Source organism: Podarcis gaigeae (assembly GCF_964106915.1).
Source record: "Podarcis gaigeae genome assembly, chromosome: 16".
Classification (NCBI taxonomy): domain Eukaryota; kingdom Metazoa; phylum Chordata; class Lepidosauria; order Squamata; family Lacertidae; genus Podarcis; species Podarcis gaigeae.
In genome coordinates, this window is record NC_139693.1 from 30597077 (window position 1) to 30618342 (window position 21266).

The window sequence follows — 21266 nt, forward strand, 5'->3', positions numbered from 1 at the left end:
ACGCCAGGCACTTCTGTCTTCCACTGCCTCCCGCAGTTTGGTCAAACTCATGCTGGTAGCTTCGAGAACACTGTCCAACCATCTCGCCTCTGTCGTCCCCTTCTCCTTGTGCCCTCCATCTTTCCCAACATCAGGGTCTTTTCCAGGGAGTCTTCTCTTCTCATGAGGTGCCCAAAGTATTGGAGTCTCAGCTTCAGGATCTGTCCTTCCAGTGAGCACTCAGGGCTAATTTCCTTCAGAATGGATAGGTTTGATCTTCTTGCAGTCCATGGGACTCTCAAGAGTCTCTTCCAGCTCCATAATTCAAAATTACAGTCATACCTCGGGTTAAATGTGCTTCAGGTTGAGTGCTTTCGGGTTGCGCTCTGCGGCGACCCGGAAGTAATGGAACGCGTTACTTCCGGGTTTCGTCGCTCGCGCATGCGGTCAAAATGATGTCATGCGCATGCGTGGAAGTGGCGAATCGCGACACACGCATATGCAGAGTTGAGGGTTGTGTTCACTTCTGGATGCGAACGGGGCTCCGGAACGGACCCCCGTTCGTATCCAGAGGTACCACTGTAGCTCTTTATTAACAGAAAATAGCATCACAGTAGAGTCCTCTGGTTCGTCTTAATCCAGTTGAAATGTTGCTGGAACTGATCACCCTTCCCCCTCTAGCCTCTCACTCTGGATCCCTCCCAAGCAGACGAAGGCTGTGTCAAGGGGGTGACCCCTTCCTCTGGGCCTGTCTCGCCTGTTGTTCGACAGGACTTTCCTCGATTGGGGTGTCAGAGGGGGAGGGGAGCCAACAGGACTGGGACCAGGGGCAACCTCAGATGCTTCTCTGAGTCTGTGCTCACACTGTGACTCTCAGCCTCTAACCAGCCTCTAGCCTAAGGTTACCAGATTTTTTGCAAAGAATCTGGGAACACTTTTTTTTTTAAGAGAAAAAAGTTATTTTTTAAAAAATCATTTTTTAAAAAAAATTAAGAAGTAATATCTTCTCTTCTGGGTCTCCTCTGTCGCGCGGCCTACCTCTGATCTCTTGGAGCACTATCTGCCATGGAGTAGGCTCAGATTGGGCCTGGGCTCGGCCACATGTCCTTGCCCTCCCGGTGTTCTCCTACCTCTCTTCCCCAGCGGTGGCAGCAGCAGCAGCAGCATGGCAGGATCAGGGCTCCCCTCTTTTTTCTCCTTCCTCTTTCTCTTCCTTGTCCTTCCCTCCTTCTCCCTATGTTGGCTCCGGGGTTTTTACTGGCCCTGCAGCACCGCTGGGCAGTTGGCCAGGCTCTCTCACTCCTGGCTCGATTTTGGCCATGTGGGGGTCAGCGGTTCCCCCAGTTGATGCGTTGGGCGTCCCCGGTTCCCCAGCGGCAGCAGCAGTCTCAGCAGCCTGGAGCCAGCCTGGTAGCACAGTTGGCTCTAGCTGGCTTCAGGAGCTGCTAGCTGCCATGGCGCCCGCCATTTTGCCTCTCCAGAAGTCCCCATATGATGTGTCTTGTGCCGTTGAACCGATCATGCAACATTCATTCCCTACTAATAAATCTAGAACACTTAAAATATAAATCCGGGGACATTAAATGAAATCCGGGGATGGATTTTGTCTGGGGGCAGATTTGTACATCCGGGGACTGTCCCCAGGAAACGGGGACATCTGGTAACCATACTCTAGCCCTCCTTCTCCCGACCCTGCTTCTTGATTGCTCAAACCCTCTGCTTCTAGCTCATTGCTTCTGCAGGCTGCTCTTCAGTGTCCCACCAGCGGGATCCCAGATCTAAGTCATCTTCTTCTGTGTCCTCCCTGGGGGGCTCTTGGGCGGGTGGCTCCCCCCACTTTTGGTCATCCAAGCAGTCCCTGGCAACACCCCCTCTCCAGAGTGACCCTAGGAGCTGATCCCCAGTGGCGGACCTATCTTCTTTCACTCTGATCAGCTCAAAGCTGGGACCATGCTTCAGAAACAGCACCTGTTCTTCATACCCCAATACACCTCTGTGTGCCCCTTAATAGGCTAACAGCGCCGGTCATGCATCTCCTCCTCTGCAATGGCCATTGCAAGATGTTCTCCCAAGACAACAACAAACTCTAAAGCACATGTTATTGCATTAACACCCACTAAGCATTTGGTATGCAATGGTGAGAATTCTCATATTTCAATGGTTTTTTGCTAAGTACATTGCTCATCGCAATCCCCTGTGGCGGTCATAATTTACAAAGGAGCTAAGGATTGCTCATCTGTCTTGCAGTGTCTTGTGTCGGCAGAACTTTATTACCTTGGATAGGAGATTTTTCCCTCGCGGATCTTTTCATGTGGCAAACTCCCCCCACCCGCCCTCCGCTCAGTACATTAAATTCTCACCTCTCCTCATCCATCACAAATGTAGACTCTGGGTACCAGCTGGCTGCTTCTTAGCTTCAGCTGGAATAGAAGCGTTGGCTTCTTGTTCCACCGTGTTCCGCTTTCCCCCCTCCTTGATAATTTACTTAGAAATGAAATTAATGCTTTTCATGGTCTTTGTGAGGAGGGGGGAACAGGCCCCCTAGGTTTTTTTGCTAGGGTTCAAGGTGGCAGGGAACTCCTTCCTGGCCCTCCCTGCAAGAGTTTCTAACATAGGTCTTATACTGAGTCACAACTGATGATCCATCTAGCTCAATACTGTTGACACTGACTGGCAGCATCTCCCTGACATTTCAGACAGGGCCACCACAGTCCTAGCAGTCCTAGCCCTTCCGCTAATAAGAAGTTGTCTTATACCAAGTTAGACCATTGGTCCATCTAGCCCAGTACAATGTTTGGCAATGGCTCTTCAGGATTTCAGGCAAGTGACGTTCCCAGCCCTACATAGAGATTGAGACTGGGACCTCCTGCATGCAAGACAGGGCCTTACTGTTGGTGGCTCCTTGCTGACCTGTGTGCCATTTGTGCTACACAGCTTCTAAGTGGGGAAGTATTGGGTTTCAGGGAGGTGGAGCTGCTTAGTAGTCAACTACTGTTGTTGTTTAGCCATTTAGTCGTGTCCGACTCTTCGTGACCCCATGGACCAGAGCACGCCAGACACTCCTGTCTTCCACTGCCTCCCACAGTTTGGTCAAACGCATGCTGGTAGCTTCGACAACACTGTCCAACCATCTGTTGTCCCCTTCTCCTTGTGCCCTCCATCTTTCCCAACATCAGGGTCTTTTCCAGGGAGTCTTCTCTTCTCATGAGGTGGCTAAAGTATTGGAGCCTCAGCTTCAAGATCTGTCCTTCCGGTGAGCACTCAGGGATGATTTCCTTCAGAATGGAGAGGTTTGATCTTCTTGCAGTCCATGGGACTCTCAAGAGTCTCCTCCAGCACCATAATTCAAAAGCATCAATTCTTTGGCGATCAGCCTTCTTTATGGTCCAGCTCTCACTTCCACACATCACTACTGGGAAAACCATAGCTTTAACTATACAGACCTTTGTTGGCAAGGTGATGTCTCCATTCTGAAGGAAATCAGCCCTGAGTGCTCACTGGAAGGACAGATCCTGAAGCTGAGGCTCCAATAGTTTGGCCACCTCATGAGAAGAGAAGACTCCCTGGAAAAGACCCTGATGTTGGGAAAGATGGAGGGCACAAGGAGAAGGGGACGACAGAGGACGAGATGGTTGGACAGTGTTCTTGAAGCTACCAGCATGAGTTTGACCAAACTGCAGGAGGCAGTGGAAGACAGGAGTGCCTGGTGTGCTCTGGTCCATGGGGTCACGAAGAGTTGGACACGACTAAACGACTAAACAACAACAAAGAGTGATTTAAAATAAAAATTAAAATGTAAAGAAAATTAAGGAACATTCTTTCACCTCTGGTGGACCTGCCCTAGGGTGAAGGCCTTCTGGGAAATGATATATAATGAGCTGAAAAAGGTATTTAAGTATACCTTCACTAAGAAACCAGAGGCCTTCCTTTTGGGCATTGTCGACCAGAAGGTGTTAAAAAAGGACCGAACATTTTTCATGTACGCAACAACGACAGCAAGGATACTCATCGCTAAGAATTGGAAAACTCAAGATCTACCCACACTGGAAGAATGGCAGATGCAACTGATGGACTATATGAAACTAGCTGAGATGACTGGCAGAATCCGAGACCTGGGAGAGGAGAGGGTCGAAGAAGATTGGAAGAAATTCAAGACTTATTTAAAAAAACATTGTAATTTGGTTGAATGTTAAGAAAGGATGCTAGATCATAAATAATTGTGCACCACTAAATTAGATGGAATTAAGATGATAAGTAAGTTTGAGGAAAAATTTTAAACCTATTGGAGAATTAACAGATTATATTTAAATGAACCTGACACAAGAGTGTAAACAAGATGATAAATTGCGGGCAAGAATTGACAACGATGCAAATGGGAGCGGGAGGTGCGAGGGAGTCCAAAGATGTTAAGAAACTATGTTATGATATATGTTATTCTGTTTCTTTATCTTTGCATTTTTATTCAAAAACCTTAATAAAATATTCTTTAAAAAAAATAAAAAATAAAAAATGTGTGATGTCAATGTGACCAAGACTTCCAGCACAGAGAGTGAGTCTTTCTGGCGGATGTCAGTGTTGGCATATTTCTTTCTTTATAAGTTAAGCACAAACCGCTTCCAATACGGAGGCTGCTTAGTCATGCGCTTGCCGTGGTTTAAGCGACACCTTGTCTTCAGGAGCTGACCCACATAAAAAGAAAACAATCCCCTCTGACAGGGTCTAGAATGTTCCTGTCATGGCGGGAAACGTCTGAGGGAGCAGCCCTGCATTCTCCTCAAAGAGACGTGACAGATCTTGCCAGGGGAACCAGCGGCTGGAACTGGCGGGTTGCAAGCGCAGGTCAGACGTTGCCGAAGCAGAAGCTGCCGGCGAGAAAATGGCTGGCTGTTAAACTGGGTCAGGTTCTGAGGGGAAGCATCCTAAAGGTGTGACGAAATCGTTGCTGATGAAACACGGGGCCCCATCTGCACAATGCATTTAGAGCAGCCTTTCTCAACCTGTGGGTCCCCACATGTGGTTGAACTACAACTCCCATCACCCCTAGCTAGCAAGGCCAGAGCTCAAGGCTGATGGGAGTTGTAGTCCAACCACATCTGGGGACCCACAGGTTGAGAACCGCTGTTTTAGAGCATTATCCTAGAACAGTCATGACTCCCGCCCAGGGAATCCTGGGAAGTGAGAGTTGTTGGGAAGGCCCCAAATCCCCCCCCACCTCACAGAGCGCCAATTCCCACTTGGAAAAGAGATTAATTGTCAATTTATTCTGAGAATTGTAGCTCTGTGAGGGGAACAAGGGTCTCTCCGAACAACTCTCAGCATCCTTAACCAACTACCCAGGATTCCTTGGGGTGAAGCTTAAAGTGGGATGTCATTGCTTTAAATCAGGCATAGGCAAACTCCCATCATCCCTAGCTAACAGGACCAGTGGTCAGGGATGATGGGAGTTGTAGTCCCAAAACATCTGGAGGGCCGAGTTTGCCTATGCCTGCTTTAAATGGAGGTTTGTTTGGGATGGTGGTGTCACAAGACTACACTCCTGAGTGGTGGGAATAGGGAGAGACTGGCCTGCATAGGTCCTTCCTCTCAGGCTGCTTTCCTACTCAAAAATCACCCCCAGCTGCTTTTCTCCCCATGAGAGTAAATATATAATAGCGGGAGCCTCAGCAGCTCAGGCTCATTTTGCATCACAACAGCTCTCTTGTGAATATAGTACCATTTAAAATATCCTGGAGCACTACACGCTTTGAGATTGCCAGGCAGCAATCCAGAACTTCCTTCCTTTTGTGTCTCGCGAAAGAGAGACAAAGGTTCATCTTTCGGTTTGTTTCAAACTCAGTGCTCGGAACGAATGGTGCTTTAAACCCAGAATTGTTTAAACGGCACATATCACTGCCTATTAGACAAAAGACCCTTGTGATTAAAGTCCCGTGGAGAACAGTTTGACTTTCCGGAGCGAGAAAAGGACATGCGCCGATTCCAGTTCCCCAAGGTCGTCATGAACATTAGATCGGCTCAACTTAACTACCTCTTTTATTTGAGGACTTTACAAGAGGATCACGACCGGATCGAAGCTTCTCAGCTCAAAGAGTGCAGCTTTAATAAGAGAAGGCGGTTCAAATGGAGCTGGGTTTGCACAGGCCCTACTACTTGCATACCTGCCAAGACATGACGTCTCTGGAGGAGCCATTCAGAGAGGGAAGAGAAAGACAATAGCGTCCTTGCAGTGGAGATGGTTAGTGTTCATTGGGAGTGGGGCAGCGTAAGGCAGGAGGCTAACACTAGGTGGCGCCAGAGCCAATGATAGGCAGAGCCAACTAATTCTAGTTTTGTCCTCATCCTTCTCCCTACTGAGTTCTACAATGGGAACACTGAGATAAAGGAGGAGAAAGGTGATGGACAGGACAAACCCGCCAGATTGGTTGTAACTAAAGAAGAAGATAGGTAGGTAGGTTGAGGGCAAGCTCATCTTGAGGGGAAACATTCCAGTTTCATGCTTTTTCAATTTTTGCACCATAGTTCTCAGCTTTGCAATACAGTCCTCAGATCTGGAATCATATTTTAAGGGCTTAGCAAATGCACATTTTAGAATTAAATAGGTTTAGAAATGCATAGGTTGAGATCTTTAGTTGCCAGTTCATTTCCGGGCCGAATTCAAGATGAAAAGGCATTCTCTTACATCTCAGATACAGTGGTACCTCGGGTTAAGTACTTAATTCGTTCCGGAGGTCCGTACTTAACCTGAAACTGTTCTTAACCTGAAGACCACTTTAGCTAATGGGGTCTCCTGCTGCCGCCAAGCCGCCGGAGCCTGATTTCTGTTCTCATCCTGAAGCAAAGTTCTTAACTTGAAGCACTATTTCTGGGTTAGCGGAGTGTGTAACCTGAAGCGTATGTAACCTGAAGCATATATAACCTGAGGTACCACTGTATCTTAGAGGCTGCCTTCTTCCCTACAGACTGTCTTGGGAGTGATCAGCAGAAAGGGAAGTTTTTTAGCCCTCAGAAGTTTGAGATGTAGGTTGTAATAATAATAATAATAAGGAGGAGGAGGAGGAGGAGCAGCAGCAGCAGTAGTAAATGGCAGCAGCTGAGTTGTATTTTTTTTGGAAACTAAAAGCTGGTGCAGTTCTTTCAGCACTAGAGGGGAGCACATTCTGCTTAACAACCAGGTCACTGCATTCTGAATTGATTGTAGCCTACAAATGCTTTTCAAGGGCAGCTCAATGTAGAGCAGTTAAGCTTAATCAAACTGTATCTTAATTGAGGTTCCCACAGGCCAGGTTCAAATTGCCTGGGACGATTTTGCATTGCTCAGCCTGGCTGCTGTGTAATTAGCAGCTGTCAGTCCCGGTAAAGATATGGGCCATTCTTTAATCGGTGCGCAAGTCGCAAATGTGAGCTTCTACATTCCTCAGATGTGATGCAGTTTAGTGGCGAGAGAGAGCCTGGGATTCTGCGCGTGCTCAGAAGCACTCTCCTGTGTTATATTCTTTCTCGCATTCTAGGGTTTGAAATCTTGGCATTCAAAATAGACTTCCTGGGACTGATTAAGGGTATACCATTTTAATAGCTAGGGACTAGGAATGCTTGAGGAATTTATTCTTCGCTAGTTTCAAAAAATAACAGGCCTGATCTGCACCTCCTGGGCTAATGCACAGATCAGGACAAAGTTATTCTTACCATATAATCAAAGAATTGCAGAGTTGGAGGGGATCCTGAGGGTCATTTAGTCCAACCCCCCACAGCCATCCCTGGGTGGGCTTGAAACGCCAGCCTTTTGGTTAAAGGCTGGGGGTTTGGACTGGGTGTCCATCAATATGCAGATGATACCCAGCTCTACCTCTCTTTCAAATCAGAACCAGTGAGACTTCCGGGTCGGCGCCATCGCCGAATGGCGGACTCCCTCCGAGCTCCGGAGGGAGTCTGCTGGGTAGGGGTTGGGTCCTGCCGCGCCGGCGACGCGGGGACCCTCAAAAACCATGGGCGGAGATGCCCATGGACTTGGTGACTCGGCAGGCACCGTTTGCGCCCCCCGACCCACGAAGGAGCCTTTTTAAAGGATACGGAGAGGGTGACAGGGGGGGGGTGTGGTGCTATGAGTCCACTGCTTCCCCTGCCTAGCGAAGCTGCATGCCATTCGGCGGAGAGCAACGACTTCTTCTTTGGAAATTTCGGATTTGGATTAAAAAGAACAACCCATGAGTAAATTTATTGGACTTAAAAGGGAAATTTGATCTACGAATTTGGAGCGAGCGGGGGAAGTGCAAAAAGGAAGTCCGCCCCCCCCCCCCGTTGTAGATGGCTTAACGCAAGGATTTGACAACTAAGATCGAGAGATGAACTTGCTTACTTGAAAAAAAAATAACTTCACGAAGGGAAATTACAATAATTGTGCTGGAGGAGAAGATTGGTTTGTAGGAACTAAAGTGCAACCCCCCCGGGAACCGGGAACGATCCGCTATGAGAGACTGGCGAAGAGACACAGAAACTTTGACAGCTGTCAAAGTAGCTGTCAAAGCAGGAAAACAAAAGAGAATTTTGTTACGATGGCTTTGCTGGTTAGATTTGTTACAATTTGGACATAAATTACTGGAAACAAAGGCAACAAGTTATTTGACTTTTGGGTCTGATCTGGAAAGAAATTAAGTTACCATATTCCCTCTAGAGGGAGGATGGGACATTGCAACAGTAGCAGCAAGTGGAAAAATACCATGAATTTGAGCAGGATTTGTTATCTCTTGGGAAAGCTGCAAAAACGAAGCATTATTTTGTCTACAGAGGTCTCTATACTAAAGGAGACAATGGATTTATCTATTGAAGAAAGGAAGGGACTTGACGTAAGTTTATGTTCCTGAATAACAAAAGCCTCTGTGGAGAACAAGAAGTTTCTGAATTAGAAGGTTTCTGCAGCAGAACAGGAAAAAGCAACCTGAGGAATAAGAGCTGGACTAAACTTGAAGCTGGAGCATTTGGAACATCCAGACTTTAAAAGGATCAAGAAACAGAATTTGAGTTATACTCTTAAACATAGAGGTCTGGATGGAAGAAGAATGAACTTTTCTGAGAGTTTCTCCGAGATTGGACTTTCTGAAATTAAAAGCTATCAAAAGATGGCAAAGTGGAACTGAGATATAGACGTGGATGCACCAGGCTGGCAGTAGACAATGGATGAACTTTGGGGATCGGAACCGGGGATTGGGGGGGGGGGAGATTTGGAACCCAAAGGCTGTAAAATTACATATTTTTTCTTTCTTTTCTTTTTTTCTTGTCTGTTGTCTGAAAATAGGGGAATTCGTGGAAGGGAAATGGGGTCGACCTTAGGGAAGTATATAAAATATAAGGAGAAATGGTTAAATAAGATAAATAAGATAAATTAATTTGGAATAAATGGGTTATTTAAAATTATAATAAGGCTTTAAAATTCGGGGTAAGAATTTGTGGAATCAACTTAAGGGAAATGGAATACAAGAGGGGGAGGGGGGGGGAAGTCCGGGAAAGATGTTACTGAAACTAAGCGTAAACCATATTTTTCTTTTCTTTCTTTTCTTTCTATCTTTCCTTCTTATTCTGGAAAATTTAATAAATATTTTTTTTAAAAAAAAACCAACAAATCAGAACCAGTGAAGGCTGTGAAGGTCCTGTGTGAGTGTCTGGAGGCGGTTGGAGGATGGATGGCGGCTAATGGATTGAGGCTGAATCCTGACAAGACAGAAGTACTGTTTTGGGGGGACAGGGGGCGGGCTGGTGTGGAGGACTCCCTGGTCTTGAATAGGGTAACTGTGCCCCTGAAGGACCAGGTGCACAGCCTGGGAGTCGTTTTGGATTCACAGCTGTCCATGGAGGCGCAGGTCAATTCTGTATCCAGGGCAGCTGTCTACCAACTCCACCAGGTACGCAGGCTGAGACCCTACCTGCCCGCGGACTGTCTCGCCAGAGTGGTGCATGCTCTAGTTATCTCCCGCTTGGACTACTGCAATGTGCTCTACGTGGGGCTACCTTTGAAGGTGACTCGGAAACTACAACTAATCCAGAATGCGGCAGCCAGACTGGTGACTGGGGGCAGCTGCCGAGACCACATAACCCCGGTCTTGAAAGACCTACATTGGCTCCTAGTACGTTTCCGAGCAAAATTCAAAGTGCTGGTGTTGACCTTTAAAGCCCTAAACGGCCTCGGCCCAGTATACCTGAAGGAGCATCTCTACCCCCATCGTTCTGCCCGGACGCTGAGGTCCAGCGCCGAGGGCCTTCTGGCGGTTCCTTCATGGTGAGAAGCAAAGTTACAGGGAACCAGGCAGAGGGCTTTCTCGGTAGTGGTGCCCGCCCTGTGGAACGCCCTCCCATCAGATGTCAAAGCGATAAATAACTACCTGACATTCAGAAGACATCTTAAGGCAGCCCTGTTCAGGGAAGTTTTTAATCTGTGATATTTTAGTGTATTTTTGGTTTCTATGGAAGCCGCCCAGAGTGGCTAGGGAAACCCAGCCAGATGGGCGGGGTACAAATAATAAATTAGTATTATATTATATTTATAATAGCCAGACGCACTGACCCATTGCGCCACAGGAGGGCACTTAGCTCCAGGTTTTACCCTTCTCCAAATTTTGTGAGGGAGGTCAGCTCAAAAGCAAAGCAAAATCCATATGAAAATGAATGTTTAGACATGTGTACTTAGATGGAGGGTGGACATTTAGAAATGCACATTTTGCTCAAAAAGAAATTGCAAACCTGTATTTAAATGGAGGTGTTTGTGTAGATTTCTTAAAAATAACAACAAAACAACAACACTTCAGTACAGCATCAAGGTCCTGGGACATGGTCCTTCACCATGATTCAATTAAGCAGTCAATGAATAACCAACAGAAGCTGAAACATACAAGATCAGAAGGGGCAGCTACAAAGAAGGCCCTGCCTTGTGTTCTAAACCGCTGTACCTCTTATAAATGTGGAAAGCCAAGCAATCTTAAATGGTGGCCAGAATCAAGGGCAGAATCATTTCAAGCTTTGCATGAGCCGTTGTGACGGCGCCTGCAGTGCCATTTGCTAAATAAAAATAAAAATTCAGAACCTAAAATAGGCTTTCATTTGAAAGAGATCAATCTACAATTATTCATTTTTTTAAAAAAGGAAAAACCCTACCTTATGTCACTCAAATCAAATTCATGTGATTATTAAGACCTTTTTGGTCTTGGCAACTGATCTCATCAGAACCAATTAAAGCTCCGTGCCACGGATCTGACCTTTGAGGCAAAGACTTTGAAAATGGCCGTTCTGCTTCTGCTTATCTCACCTAATAATTCCAAATTGCTGCACTCTCATCATAACGTTAAGTAACTATGTAGGCCGGCTGCTTTGGCTAGATACCTGCTTTGAAGAAGAAAAGGAACTGGAGAGCTAGCTAAAATCCAAAATCCACATTAGGGCAATTCCTTTATTAGACCTTGATTGCTATTCTCCAGAATTGTCCATCAGGCTAACTGGTAAACAAAAACATGTGTCTTACTCATAAGAATGGATGAATTTTAACAGATAGGTTTCCACTGCACACCCCCCCCAAAAGGGGGTAACAAGCATAATACAGTGGTACCTCCGGGTGCAGACGGGATCCGTTCCAGAGGTCTGGCCGTATCTTGAAGTTTCTGCAACTGGAGGTGTCACTTCTGCGCATGTGCGAGCGGCAAAACCCAGAAGAATACTTCTGAGTTTGCCACTTTTGCAACCTGACGTTTACGTTACCTGAGGGTAACATAAGCTGAGGGTCTACTGTATGTATGTCCTTCCCATCAGTCTTATCTGCAACCGAAAGTACAGTGGTGCCCCGCAAGATGAATGCCTTGCAAGACGGAAAACCCGCTAGACGAAAGGGTTTTCCGTTTTGGAGGTGCTTCGCAAAACGAATTTCCTATGGGCTTGCTTTGCAAGACGAAAATGTCTTGCGAGTTCCTGCAGTTCCCCCCCCCTTTTTCCCGCCTTTTTCTAAGCCGCTAAGCCGCTTATCTGCTTATCCGCTAAGCCGATAAGCCGCTAAAAGCCGCTAATAGCACTAATAGCGCTAATCCGCTAAGCCGTCAATGGGCTTGCTTTGCTAGATGAAGAGACTCGCGGAACGGAGTCTTTTCGTCTTGCGAGGCACCACTGTATGCAAAGCAACTACAGTGGTACCTCGGGTTACATACGCTTCAGGTTACATACGCTTCAGGTTACAGACTCTGCTAACCCAGAAATAGTGCTTCAGGTTAATAACTTTGCTTCAGGATGAGGTCAGAAATCGTGCTCCGGTGGCCCGGCAGCAGCAGGAGGCCCCATTAGCTAAAGTGGTGCTTCAGGTTAAGAACAGTTTCAGGTTAAGTACGGCCCTCCGGAACGAATTAAGTACTTAACCTGAGGTACCACTATAATTGGAGCCTCATTTGAATGTTAGCTCTCACCCCTTACTCTCCAGTTTAAGACTGTAATTAAATATTGACTCCATCCAGTGTTCTAACACCAGCCATTCCTCCCACTTGCACACCACTATTTAGTTTATAATCTAGCCCAGCAGAGGTCTATTCATAAAACAGGAACAGCATAACAAGCATTAAAACCAAGTATATGAAACAATGGAACAAAATACCCCCAACACACTCACCCATCAATAACCATAAAAACAATGGATCTTAGATCAACACCGTAAAATAGGCCAGAAGTCATATCTTGGTACAAAGCAATTTAACAGCCCAAAGGTAAGCAAATGTGTCTTAACCTGGTGCCTAAAGACTGTCCATGATAGTACAAGGGCTGCTTCCCTGGGGAGAGCATTCCACAAACTGGGAGTCATTACTGAAATCACCCATAGCACCTCCCTCAGAGGAGGAGATACCTGGCATCAGGGGTGCCAACTTGAATAAAATGTTGGGGGGCGGGCGGGCTGGTAAGATTTCACAATGCTCACATGTCATTTGAATTTCAATGCCCAACAACTGGGGGCGGCCCCCTCAAATATTTATTATTTTATTCACATAATATACATTCTTTACAACAGACAACTCCAAAATAAAATCATATATAGCAAAACCATACGTCTCATGTTTTCATTTACACTGATGTCCTCTCCGATACCTTTACCTGATATTTCTTTCTGCTTTCCTTATAGAATCTTTATGGAAATTTAAATCTCTTAAATCCTATACCAATCTTTAACAATTTCAATTAATCCCTTCACCTCCCTCCCCCACAACCCAGTACTTCCCTCCACTCATGTGCGATCTTCTTTGCCTACTATTACTTTTGTTATTGTTGCGTTACTCACTTTATTTGTTATTCCATCCTTAGGATAATATTATCCCATCTTCTTACGCCTTTTGAACTTTTGCATAATAATTTTTAAGCTCCGGCACTGACTTTTTTTCATGTATTCCTCAAATATTATATAGGGGGCCCTGAAAGAGAATCGAACCTGCAACCTTTGTGTTATCAGACCAATCTCTAACCAACTTCTAATCATAAGGGCTTCCAATTATGATCATAGACACTAAAGCCTTATTGGAAATTATTCAGAATGTATAAAGGCGTTCCAAATGTTTGCTGGATGTGTGAAAAATATAAAGGGACATTTTCTCATGCTTGGTGGAAAAAGCTAAGAACTGTCAGATACAAATACAAACATTGATGCAGAAGATTTTCAATGTGACCATTCAACTGAAAGCAGAAATTTTCCTGCTAGGAAATACAGTTGGATATACTGACTATGAAACTGACTGTGAAACATTATTTCAATACCTAATAACAGTGGCGAGACTTTTATATGCACAAAGATGGAAAGAGTCGCCATTTCCTACCTTGGAGGAATGGTAGTCACAATTTTTTGACTTAGCAGAGATGGCAAAGTTGACGTGTTTAATCAGAGAAAAACCATTGTGTGTCAAGGTCCCTAGGGCCACCCCAATAACTCACACATCACAATCGGCTGGCTCGGGGGGCGTGGCCTCGCCTACTTAGGTCTGGCGTGGCCAAGGGTCTCCCTCTTTCTCGTGCCGCAGTTGATCCGGTTTTCCCTCCCCTCCCACCCTTCAGGCTAGGTTCTTTGACGTTGCTATGGGCTTCGGTTGGTTGGCGTCAAGGCGCCTGGTAGGAATTTTTCCAACTGGCAGATTGGCACTAGCCAATTGGTTTTCGCCTACCTCATAGCAAACCGTCACAACTCCACGGCATTGGCGGTTAGGAATTGGTGGGGGTACTGTTCTAATGTTATGCAGATGAAGGGGGGAAGGAGCGCTATCACCTTCCCCCGAACAAAAGGGTAGTCCGGTAAAGGATTCCAGGGGGCGTGGCCTCGTCCTAAGCCTATGGAGGTGTGGGCCCACGGCACGCCCCCACGCGGTGACCCCGGGGGGAGGTCCTCGTTGACGTGCCTCAGCAGGACTCCCTCTACTGGTGGTTAACCCTCACCGGCCTTCAAGCATGCAGGCTGAAGCCGGTTAGTTGTTAGGACCAATGCCTAAGGCCAATACCGCTCAATTCCTGTAATCAATAAAGTTGTGGCCTAATTTGACCCATTAACTCGAATTCTTGGGTCCTGTGTCTTTATTTCTTGGGGGGAGGCGGGAACTCGCCACCCAATAATAATAAATCATAATAAAATTTTATTTATATCCTGCCCTCCCCAGCTGAAGCTGGGCTCAGAGCGGCTAACAACAATAAAATTGGATGGAATTGGATGAATGCTTTGGGCTCCCTGCAGTGGAGACTGTACCATAGTAGTGAACGGGCAGCTACTCCACCAACCTCAGCTGGCCCCTGCCTGCTTGCCTTCCCACTTACGGCTAATCCTGGGGGTGACCCTAGCTGTCAGCTTCCCCCTCCTTAGTCTCAGGGGCGCCCTCTTAGAACCCATCAAGGAGAAGAACAGGCACAGAGCCAGAATTTGTTGGCTCTGCTCATCATTCGCTCTGGCTCCCCCTACTGTTGGCCTTCCTGCTCCAAAGGGCACCAGTCGCCACAATTTTTAAAACAGGCATCAAGAAATGCAGCTGTCTGTTCATCAAACCCTGATCGACACAAAGGCGGGCATCACTATAGAAAAATCACATCATCATCATCATCATCATCATCATTATTATTATTATTATTGCATTCCAGACCCATCTGGTGTTGCACGTTTGTAATACATTCAAAACGTTGGGGTTTTTTTTTTTTTACTAATGTAGCTGAGTCCCAAAACACCCTCCAGAGAAGTTTGCCCCACTGTTTTTTTTTTTTTTGGGGGGGGGGGGAAGCCTCGACATTTTGCAGCTTTTGCAACCCATCTCAAACCACCTCCTTAGGAAGAAAAAAGCAGTACCGTATTTTTCTGTGTATAAAACACCCCCTATTTGAGGGGACTCAAAATTTAGAAAATGGGAGGGGATTCCCCCAAGTTGTTGAGCTTTTTGGGGGGAGGATTGCCCAAAGCTGTTGAGCTTTTTTTAGGGGGGGATGGCTGAAAATCGCTCACCCACCACACCAAAAATGCCGCTTGTGCATGTCGCGAACGCCACCTATCCTCTGTTCCCTTGCCGACAAAAGCAGCAAATCGCCCACCAATTGCCACAGCAACAGCCAATCAACACCAGACCTTGCCACCAATAACAATCTCCGACTCGCAGCAACAACCAATCCCATGTCCCCACAATGCACTATCCATGTATAAGATGACCCCCAATTTTTAACATGGTTTTTGAATAAAAAACCCAGTCTTATACACAGAAAAGTAAGGTATGTTTTAGCATGCACTTGTGATTCCATTTTGGCCACATGTAAAGCCTGTACTCAGAATGGCTTTGTTTGCCACGCTAACAAGCCTTAAGTTTTGTTATCTTTTCAACCCGTCAAACCCAAACAGAAGGAAGAACATACAGCTCAAACCACACATTGACCACGATGAGTGACAGAAGAAAAGCGGTGCCAAGGTAACAGTGGTACACAAACAGCACCCACCCTGGAGCTCCCCTTGGGTGATGTAAAACAAAGACGGCGTCTCCTCAATATTAAATTTAATTGTTAGATATGCATAAAATTTGTAACACCACACACACACACACACGTTAGGCAATATTGTTAGAATCCTTTAAATCTGCTGTAGGAAACAGTGCGGAAAATGCACATTGTTTGCAAAGGAAGACTTCAGCTCTCGTTATATCTTCTCCAAACCAATTCAATCAGAAAACAAAATAATAGACGGGAACAGAACCGGCCGTTGAACGCTCATTTAATAGTGAAATTAAAGAAGCATGAAAGATAAGGATAAATGTGGCGTTTTTCAATCCCTTTGCAAGACCCCTCAAGAGCATGCTTCTTCCCTCGCCCCTTGCTGATCTTTGAAAAAGCACGCCCGCGAGCACATTACCTTTTGCTGACTCAGACCGCTTAGGTAAATCCAGTGTATCAAAGTTTCTGTCCACATCTCCGTTCTTCTTCCCTGTGCACGACACAGAAGAATGAGCAATGAAAGGAATCAGCAGCACACGAATAAACCTGAATCAGTCACTGTTGCATCCAGAGAAGAGGACAAATGGGGCACAAAGCCCAACATTACACAACATCATCACATGTGTGGCACCATTTGCAGGAGAGTTCCAGGCATGCAAGGAAACATTTGTCATGTCTTCACATTCCAAGGTAATAAACACATATTTTTTATGTACTGGTTAGTGAGACTTGCTGCAATGTCAACCACCGGGCCTAATCCTAAATTTGTTCCACTTCTTTATTTATTTTAAAAGTTAGTTACAGTGGTGCCTCGCAAGACGAAATGAATCCGTTCCGCGAGTCTCTTCGTCTAGCAGTTTCTTCGTCTTGCGAAGCAAGCCCATTGACGGCTTAGCAGATTAGCGCTATTAGCGGCTTTTAGCAGCTTATCGGCTTAGCGGATAAGCAGATAAGCAGCTTAGCGGCTTAGAAAAAGGGGGGGAAGGAAAAAAAAACCCCGCAGGAACTCGCAAGACATTTTCGTCTTGCAAAGCAAGCCCATAGGAAATTCGTTTTGCGAAGCGCCTCCAAAACGGAAACCCCTTTCGTCTAGCGGGTTTTCCGTCTTGCGAGGCATTTGTCTTGCGGGGCACCAGTGTATTTATTCGTCCTTTTCTCTCTCTTTTTTTAAAAAACCCTGCCCTTCCTTCCAAAAAGGAACCCAGGTGGCAAACACACCACCAACAAAACAATAAAAACATCTAAAAACAAAAGGCCGCAGTGAAAAACAAAACAAAACAGCTATTCAGAGAATCAGTGGCCATTATCTGGGCATCAAAGAGTTAGTGGGGGGAACCCACACCTTCTAAGCGAGACTTCCCCCAAATATTTTTGCTACCAGGAAGAAAAAACTAAACATTACCTCTTATTCCGCTTAAATAACATGATACATACAGAAAAATGCAACCAGTTTCCCCAAAACATTCCCAGAGTACAGGTCAAGTGTTTTTAAATGTGCGTTGGTATACTCTTTATTCACAAGAGAAAAAGTTTTAAATCTGAAACTGACAAATGTTAATGTGCAGGTCTGATCAGATTCAAGGGCGTGTTTACACTACAAACATAAGCTGGTTTCAAACTGGCTCAGTTGTCGTTGCCTCTAATACATGGGAAGGACAGGCTTTGGGGAGAATTCTGGTAGAGATCTTTGACCAAAATATCTCATGGCCCAATGTTAAACATCCAATGTGGGGGGCAGTCATGGGGAGAATGGGGTTCATCTTCCTGCTTGCATGATGTGCCTGATATATTTTCATGATTATTAATAGTTTATTGCATTGATATCCTGCCTTTTTTCTGCCATGGAAACAGGAGGTCTGATCACAGATTTTCAATATTTCATACACTTTAGCTGTTGGGTTTCAAGACCCGTTAAATCCAACCATCACTTTTTTAACCAGACAACTTGGCTAGCAGAGTTTGTTTGTGTCTGTCGACAGAACAGGCTCAATGTCAAAACCCAAGTCGCTTCCCCACCCAACTGGCCTCTCTTATTCGCTTTTTGACAAAAACTTGGCTAGGGTCAATGATAGCAATCTGAAGAAGATTCCCAGATCCTTCATTCTTATTTGTTTTTGTTTCTTTTAGACCGCTCAAAACAAGACAACAGCACCCTGCTTTGGGAGACAAACAGAACAGCAAAGAGGCAAGATGTCAGCTGTTGGGACAGAACGCCACTATTTTATTTTTCTTCTGATGACAGCTAAGCCCATATGCTTCTCTGAGAAGAGGACTCTTAACTTGTCACTTCGGAAATGACAAGAATTTATGGCAGAAGGCAAGAGAGGGAAAGAGAGAAGGAAAGGGAGAAGGTAGAATGCAAAAGTGGAGAACATCACTCTCCACCCGAAACACACACTCTGTTTTCTCCACAAAACACTGCCTGGTCTTACTGCCCTGCAGATCCCTATGCTCTTTTTCTCTGCTTCAACACCTTTGCTCCCTGTTAAGGTTGTGCATGATGAGGAAGCATTGATTTCCATTCCAACCCATGTTGACTGCATGCAGTGCTGTTTCTGTTCTGCTGCATTTGGCTTCCAGCAAAAGCTACGCTGTCCACTTGGGTGGAATTTTACATAGTTAACTACAAGGGGTGGAGAATCTGTGGGAAGCCAGATGTTGCCACCACCCCTGGCCTTTGGCCACGCAGGCTGATGGAAAGTGCAAGACAAGCAACACCCGGAAGACCACAGATATCCCTTCCTTGTGCTCTACTGCCGGTAAATGTGCAGCAGCTCTTGGATGGGCTTAATGTCCCATCCAGTCTTGGTCTTCAGCTGGGGCCTGATCCCAGCAGCTGGAGGGCAGATGACATAGCTGGAATGCAGGTGCAGGCAATAAGTGATGATGTGGGGCAGGAGTCCAGGACCCCCCAGTCAGCAGAAGGGTCACCCGAAGGCAGCTGGACTTGCTCACCAAGCAAAATGGTACACGTTACTAATGGGGTGGGGCGTGGAAAAGAGAAGACAATTTGAAGTAAGTGAAGACCACCACCCCATAAGACCATTCAATCCAGAATTATAAAATTACCTAACTCAGGGGTAGGGAACCTCAGGCCCATGGGCCAAACGCCTCCAGGTCTCTATACCTGGCGCTTGAGTTTCGCCATAAGCCACACTCCGTGTTTTTGCCTGTAGGGAATCTCTTCTGGAATGGAAATATTGCCTTTTGCAATGGAAGTGTGCAGCTGTGCTGAGGCAGTGTGTGTGCAGTGGTGTAGCAGGGGGCCAGAGGGCCGGTTGCCCCCGGGCGCAAAATGGTTAGGTGTGCAAAATTTCAACACCTGGTGCTGCCTCAATACCACTGCACACTTCCGTTGAAAATGACTTCTCCATGAGAACTAGGAAGTGACCTCTCTAGACAATAGAATGCCTCTTTTTTTCTTATCTCTGTCCTGGGTGATGCGGACGCCGTTAGGTGGTTGAATGAGCATGCATGCTTCATCCGTTTCCCAACCACTACTCTGTGAGGCCCCGGGCACTGGCAAACCACGCTATGCCACTATGTGTAGAACCAAGTGACTTTTGAGTGGTTGAAATCTAGCCTAATGTACACAAGGAAGGTTCACACCCATTGCGCCATCCGTGTTTCCCTCAGGCCCCACCCACCCCTGGAAAGTTGTCCATAAGGGAATAAGGTCCTCAGCAAGGTAAAGGCTCCTCACCCCTGACCTAACTGCACCTCAGGATGTAGTATTTTGGAAGAAGACCAACATATCAGCAGCCTTAGAGGCTTTTAAATTCCTGAGGAAAAGTTTAGGGAAATCCAGGGCTGTTCTCTCTGCCCCTGCCCTGGATTTACCTCAGAGTTCAGCAATGACAGGTCTACAACCTATGTGGCACTCAGCAGCTGTCAGGAGTTCTGGCACATCAGATTTGTCTTTACAGTGTATCCTCTCCCTCCTCTTCGCTCCTCTCGTTCTCCCCACCGTCAAGTGGCATCTGACAACACCCAGGGGCCCCGTCCCAAAGGGGACAGAGGTATATTTTCAGACGAGAAGCGCTGCTCAAGCCCTCAGCAGAAGAAAGACAGCTTTTAAGATGGCAGCTGACAGGCCTGCTTTATGGGAGTTGGCTATCAGAGCTGGCAAAGACCTTGGGGACAGGAAGGGCTGCCTGACAGGAAACTTGCTTGTATAATAAACGATTTGCAATCTCTCAAGCCGTGAAATTAAAAGCTTCTTGAACGCCATATTTTCTGAAACAGGGGGCTGTCAAGTGCATCTGATTCCCAGCATATAAACAATCGCCATACTTTCATTATCCCCTGCTCTGGCCACTGAGAAAAGACGAGAAAGGCTGAATTTACAAATGAAGTTCTAACCTTTTAGTAGTAAAACAAAACCTTTCCAACCAAGAAATCCAGAAAAAGGCAGTAGCTCTGATTTTCGCATTGAGATATACATGCTCACGGAGAAACCTGTGGCCCTCAAGATGTTGTAAAAACTACTGACCACTGACCACGCTAGCTGTGGCTGATGGGAACTGGAGTCCCACAACATCTGGAGGGCCACATGACTGGAATCTAACAGGATGACAAGGTGACCAACACACAGAAGCTGGAGGAATGGCTTCAACATCTGGGTGCATCCCAAACCAATTGATGGCACAAGGAGACCCTGGCTTCATTAGGCCAGTGCCCCATCTCACAGTGACCAGTCAGATGCCCACAGGAACCATGCAACCAGAAGCTGATTCTGCCTACCACATGGACCGCTCCCATGCCAGCATTTCACAACAGCTGGTACTGGCAGAAAAACTCCCCACCCCACTGGTGATGGGGAACTATGTGGAGTGTGGGTTCAGGTTTTGGGAGGGCATGCATGCAAAAGGATACTGGGGCCATTTCCTATCTTGTGCTTCCCAACCCCATGCCCTATGTCAGGGCCGGGAAGCTTTGGGCTAGGCCAAATGTGCCCTCCAGGCCTCCGTACCTGTCCCAGGGCACTGACAGGCCAAGGCCAGCTTCTGGACTGGATCTAAGTAGCAAGTCAGATGGGTTTGGAGGCAGAGGTGCAGTAGCCCAGACCAATTACTATTTCTGCCAGCATGAAAGGGGAGCTTTTTAGCCACTGAGAAGGAGTATTGCCACACTTTGTGTTGATCGGAGTCCATCAGCGTAAAATGAAGTGAGCTAACCATTGAGGATTGGCTCCTAGGGTCACACTGGAGAAGTTTCGTGGGAAGAATCTCAAGGAGGACTTGTGCCGAATGCTCCAAAACTAAGCATTTATAGGAACACTGAAAACACAAGGCACTTCAGTTTCAAGAGAATGGCATGCTAGTTGTTATGTACAATGGAAATTC

The 21266-nt window shown here is 46.3% G+C and overlaps 1 protein-coding gene across 38 annotated transcripts in view; it reads right to left on the reverse strand.

Moving 5' to 3' along the window:
* Positions 1-21266, reverse strand: part of ARVCF (ARVCF delta catenin family member) — a 589425-nt gene that overhangs the window by 57829 nt on the left and 510330 nt on the right. For all 38 annotated transcript variants that reach the window (XM_083717050.1, XM_083717047.1, XM_083717021.1 and 35 more), the window contains one exon: positions 16340-16411. In XM_083717050.1, the coding sequence (XP_083573176.1) occupies positions 16340-16411 (72 nt within the window). The remainder of the gene's footprint in view (positions 1-16339; positions 16412-21266) is intronic.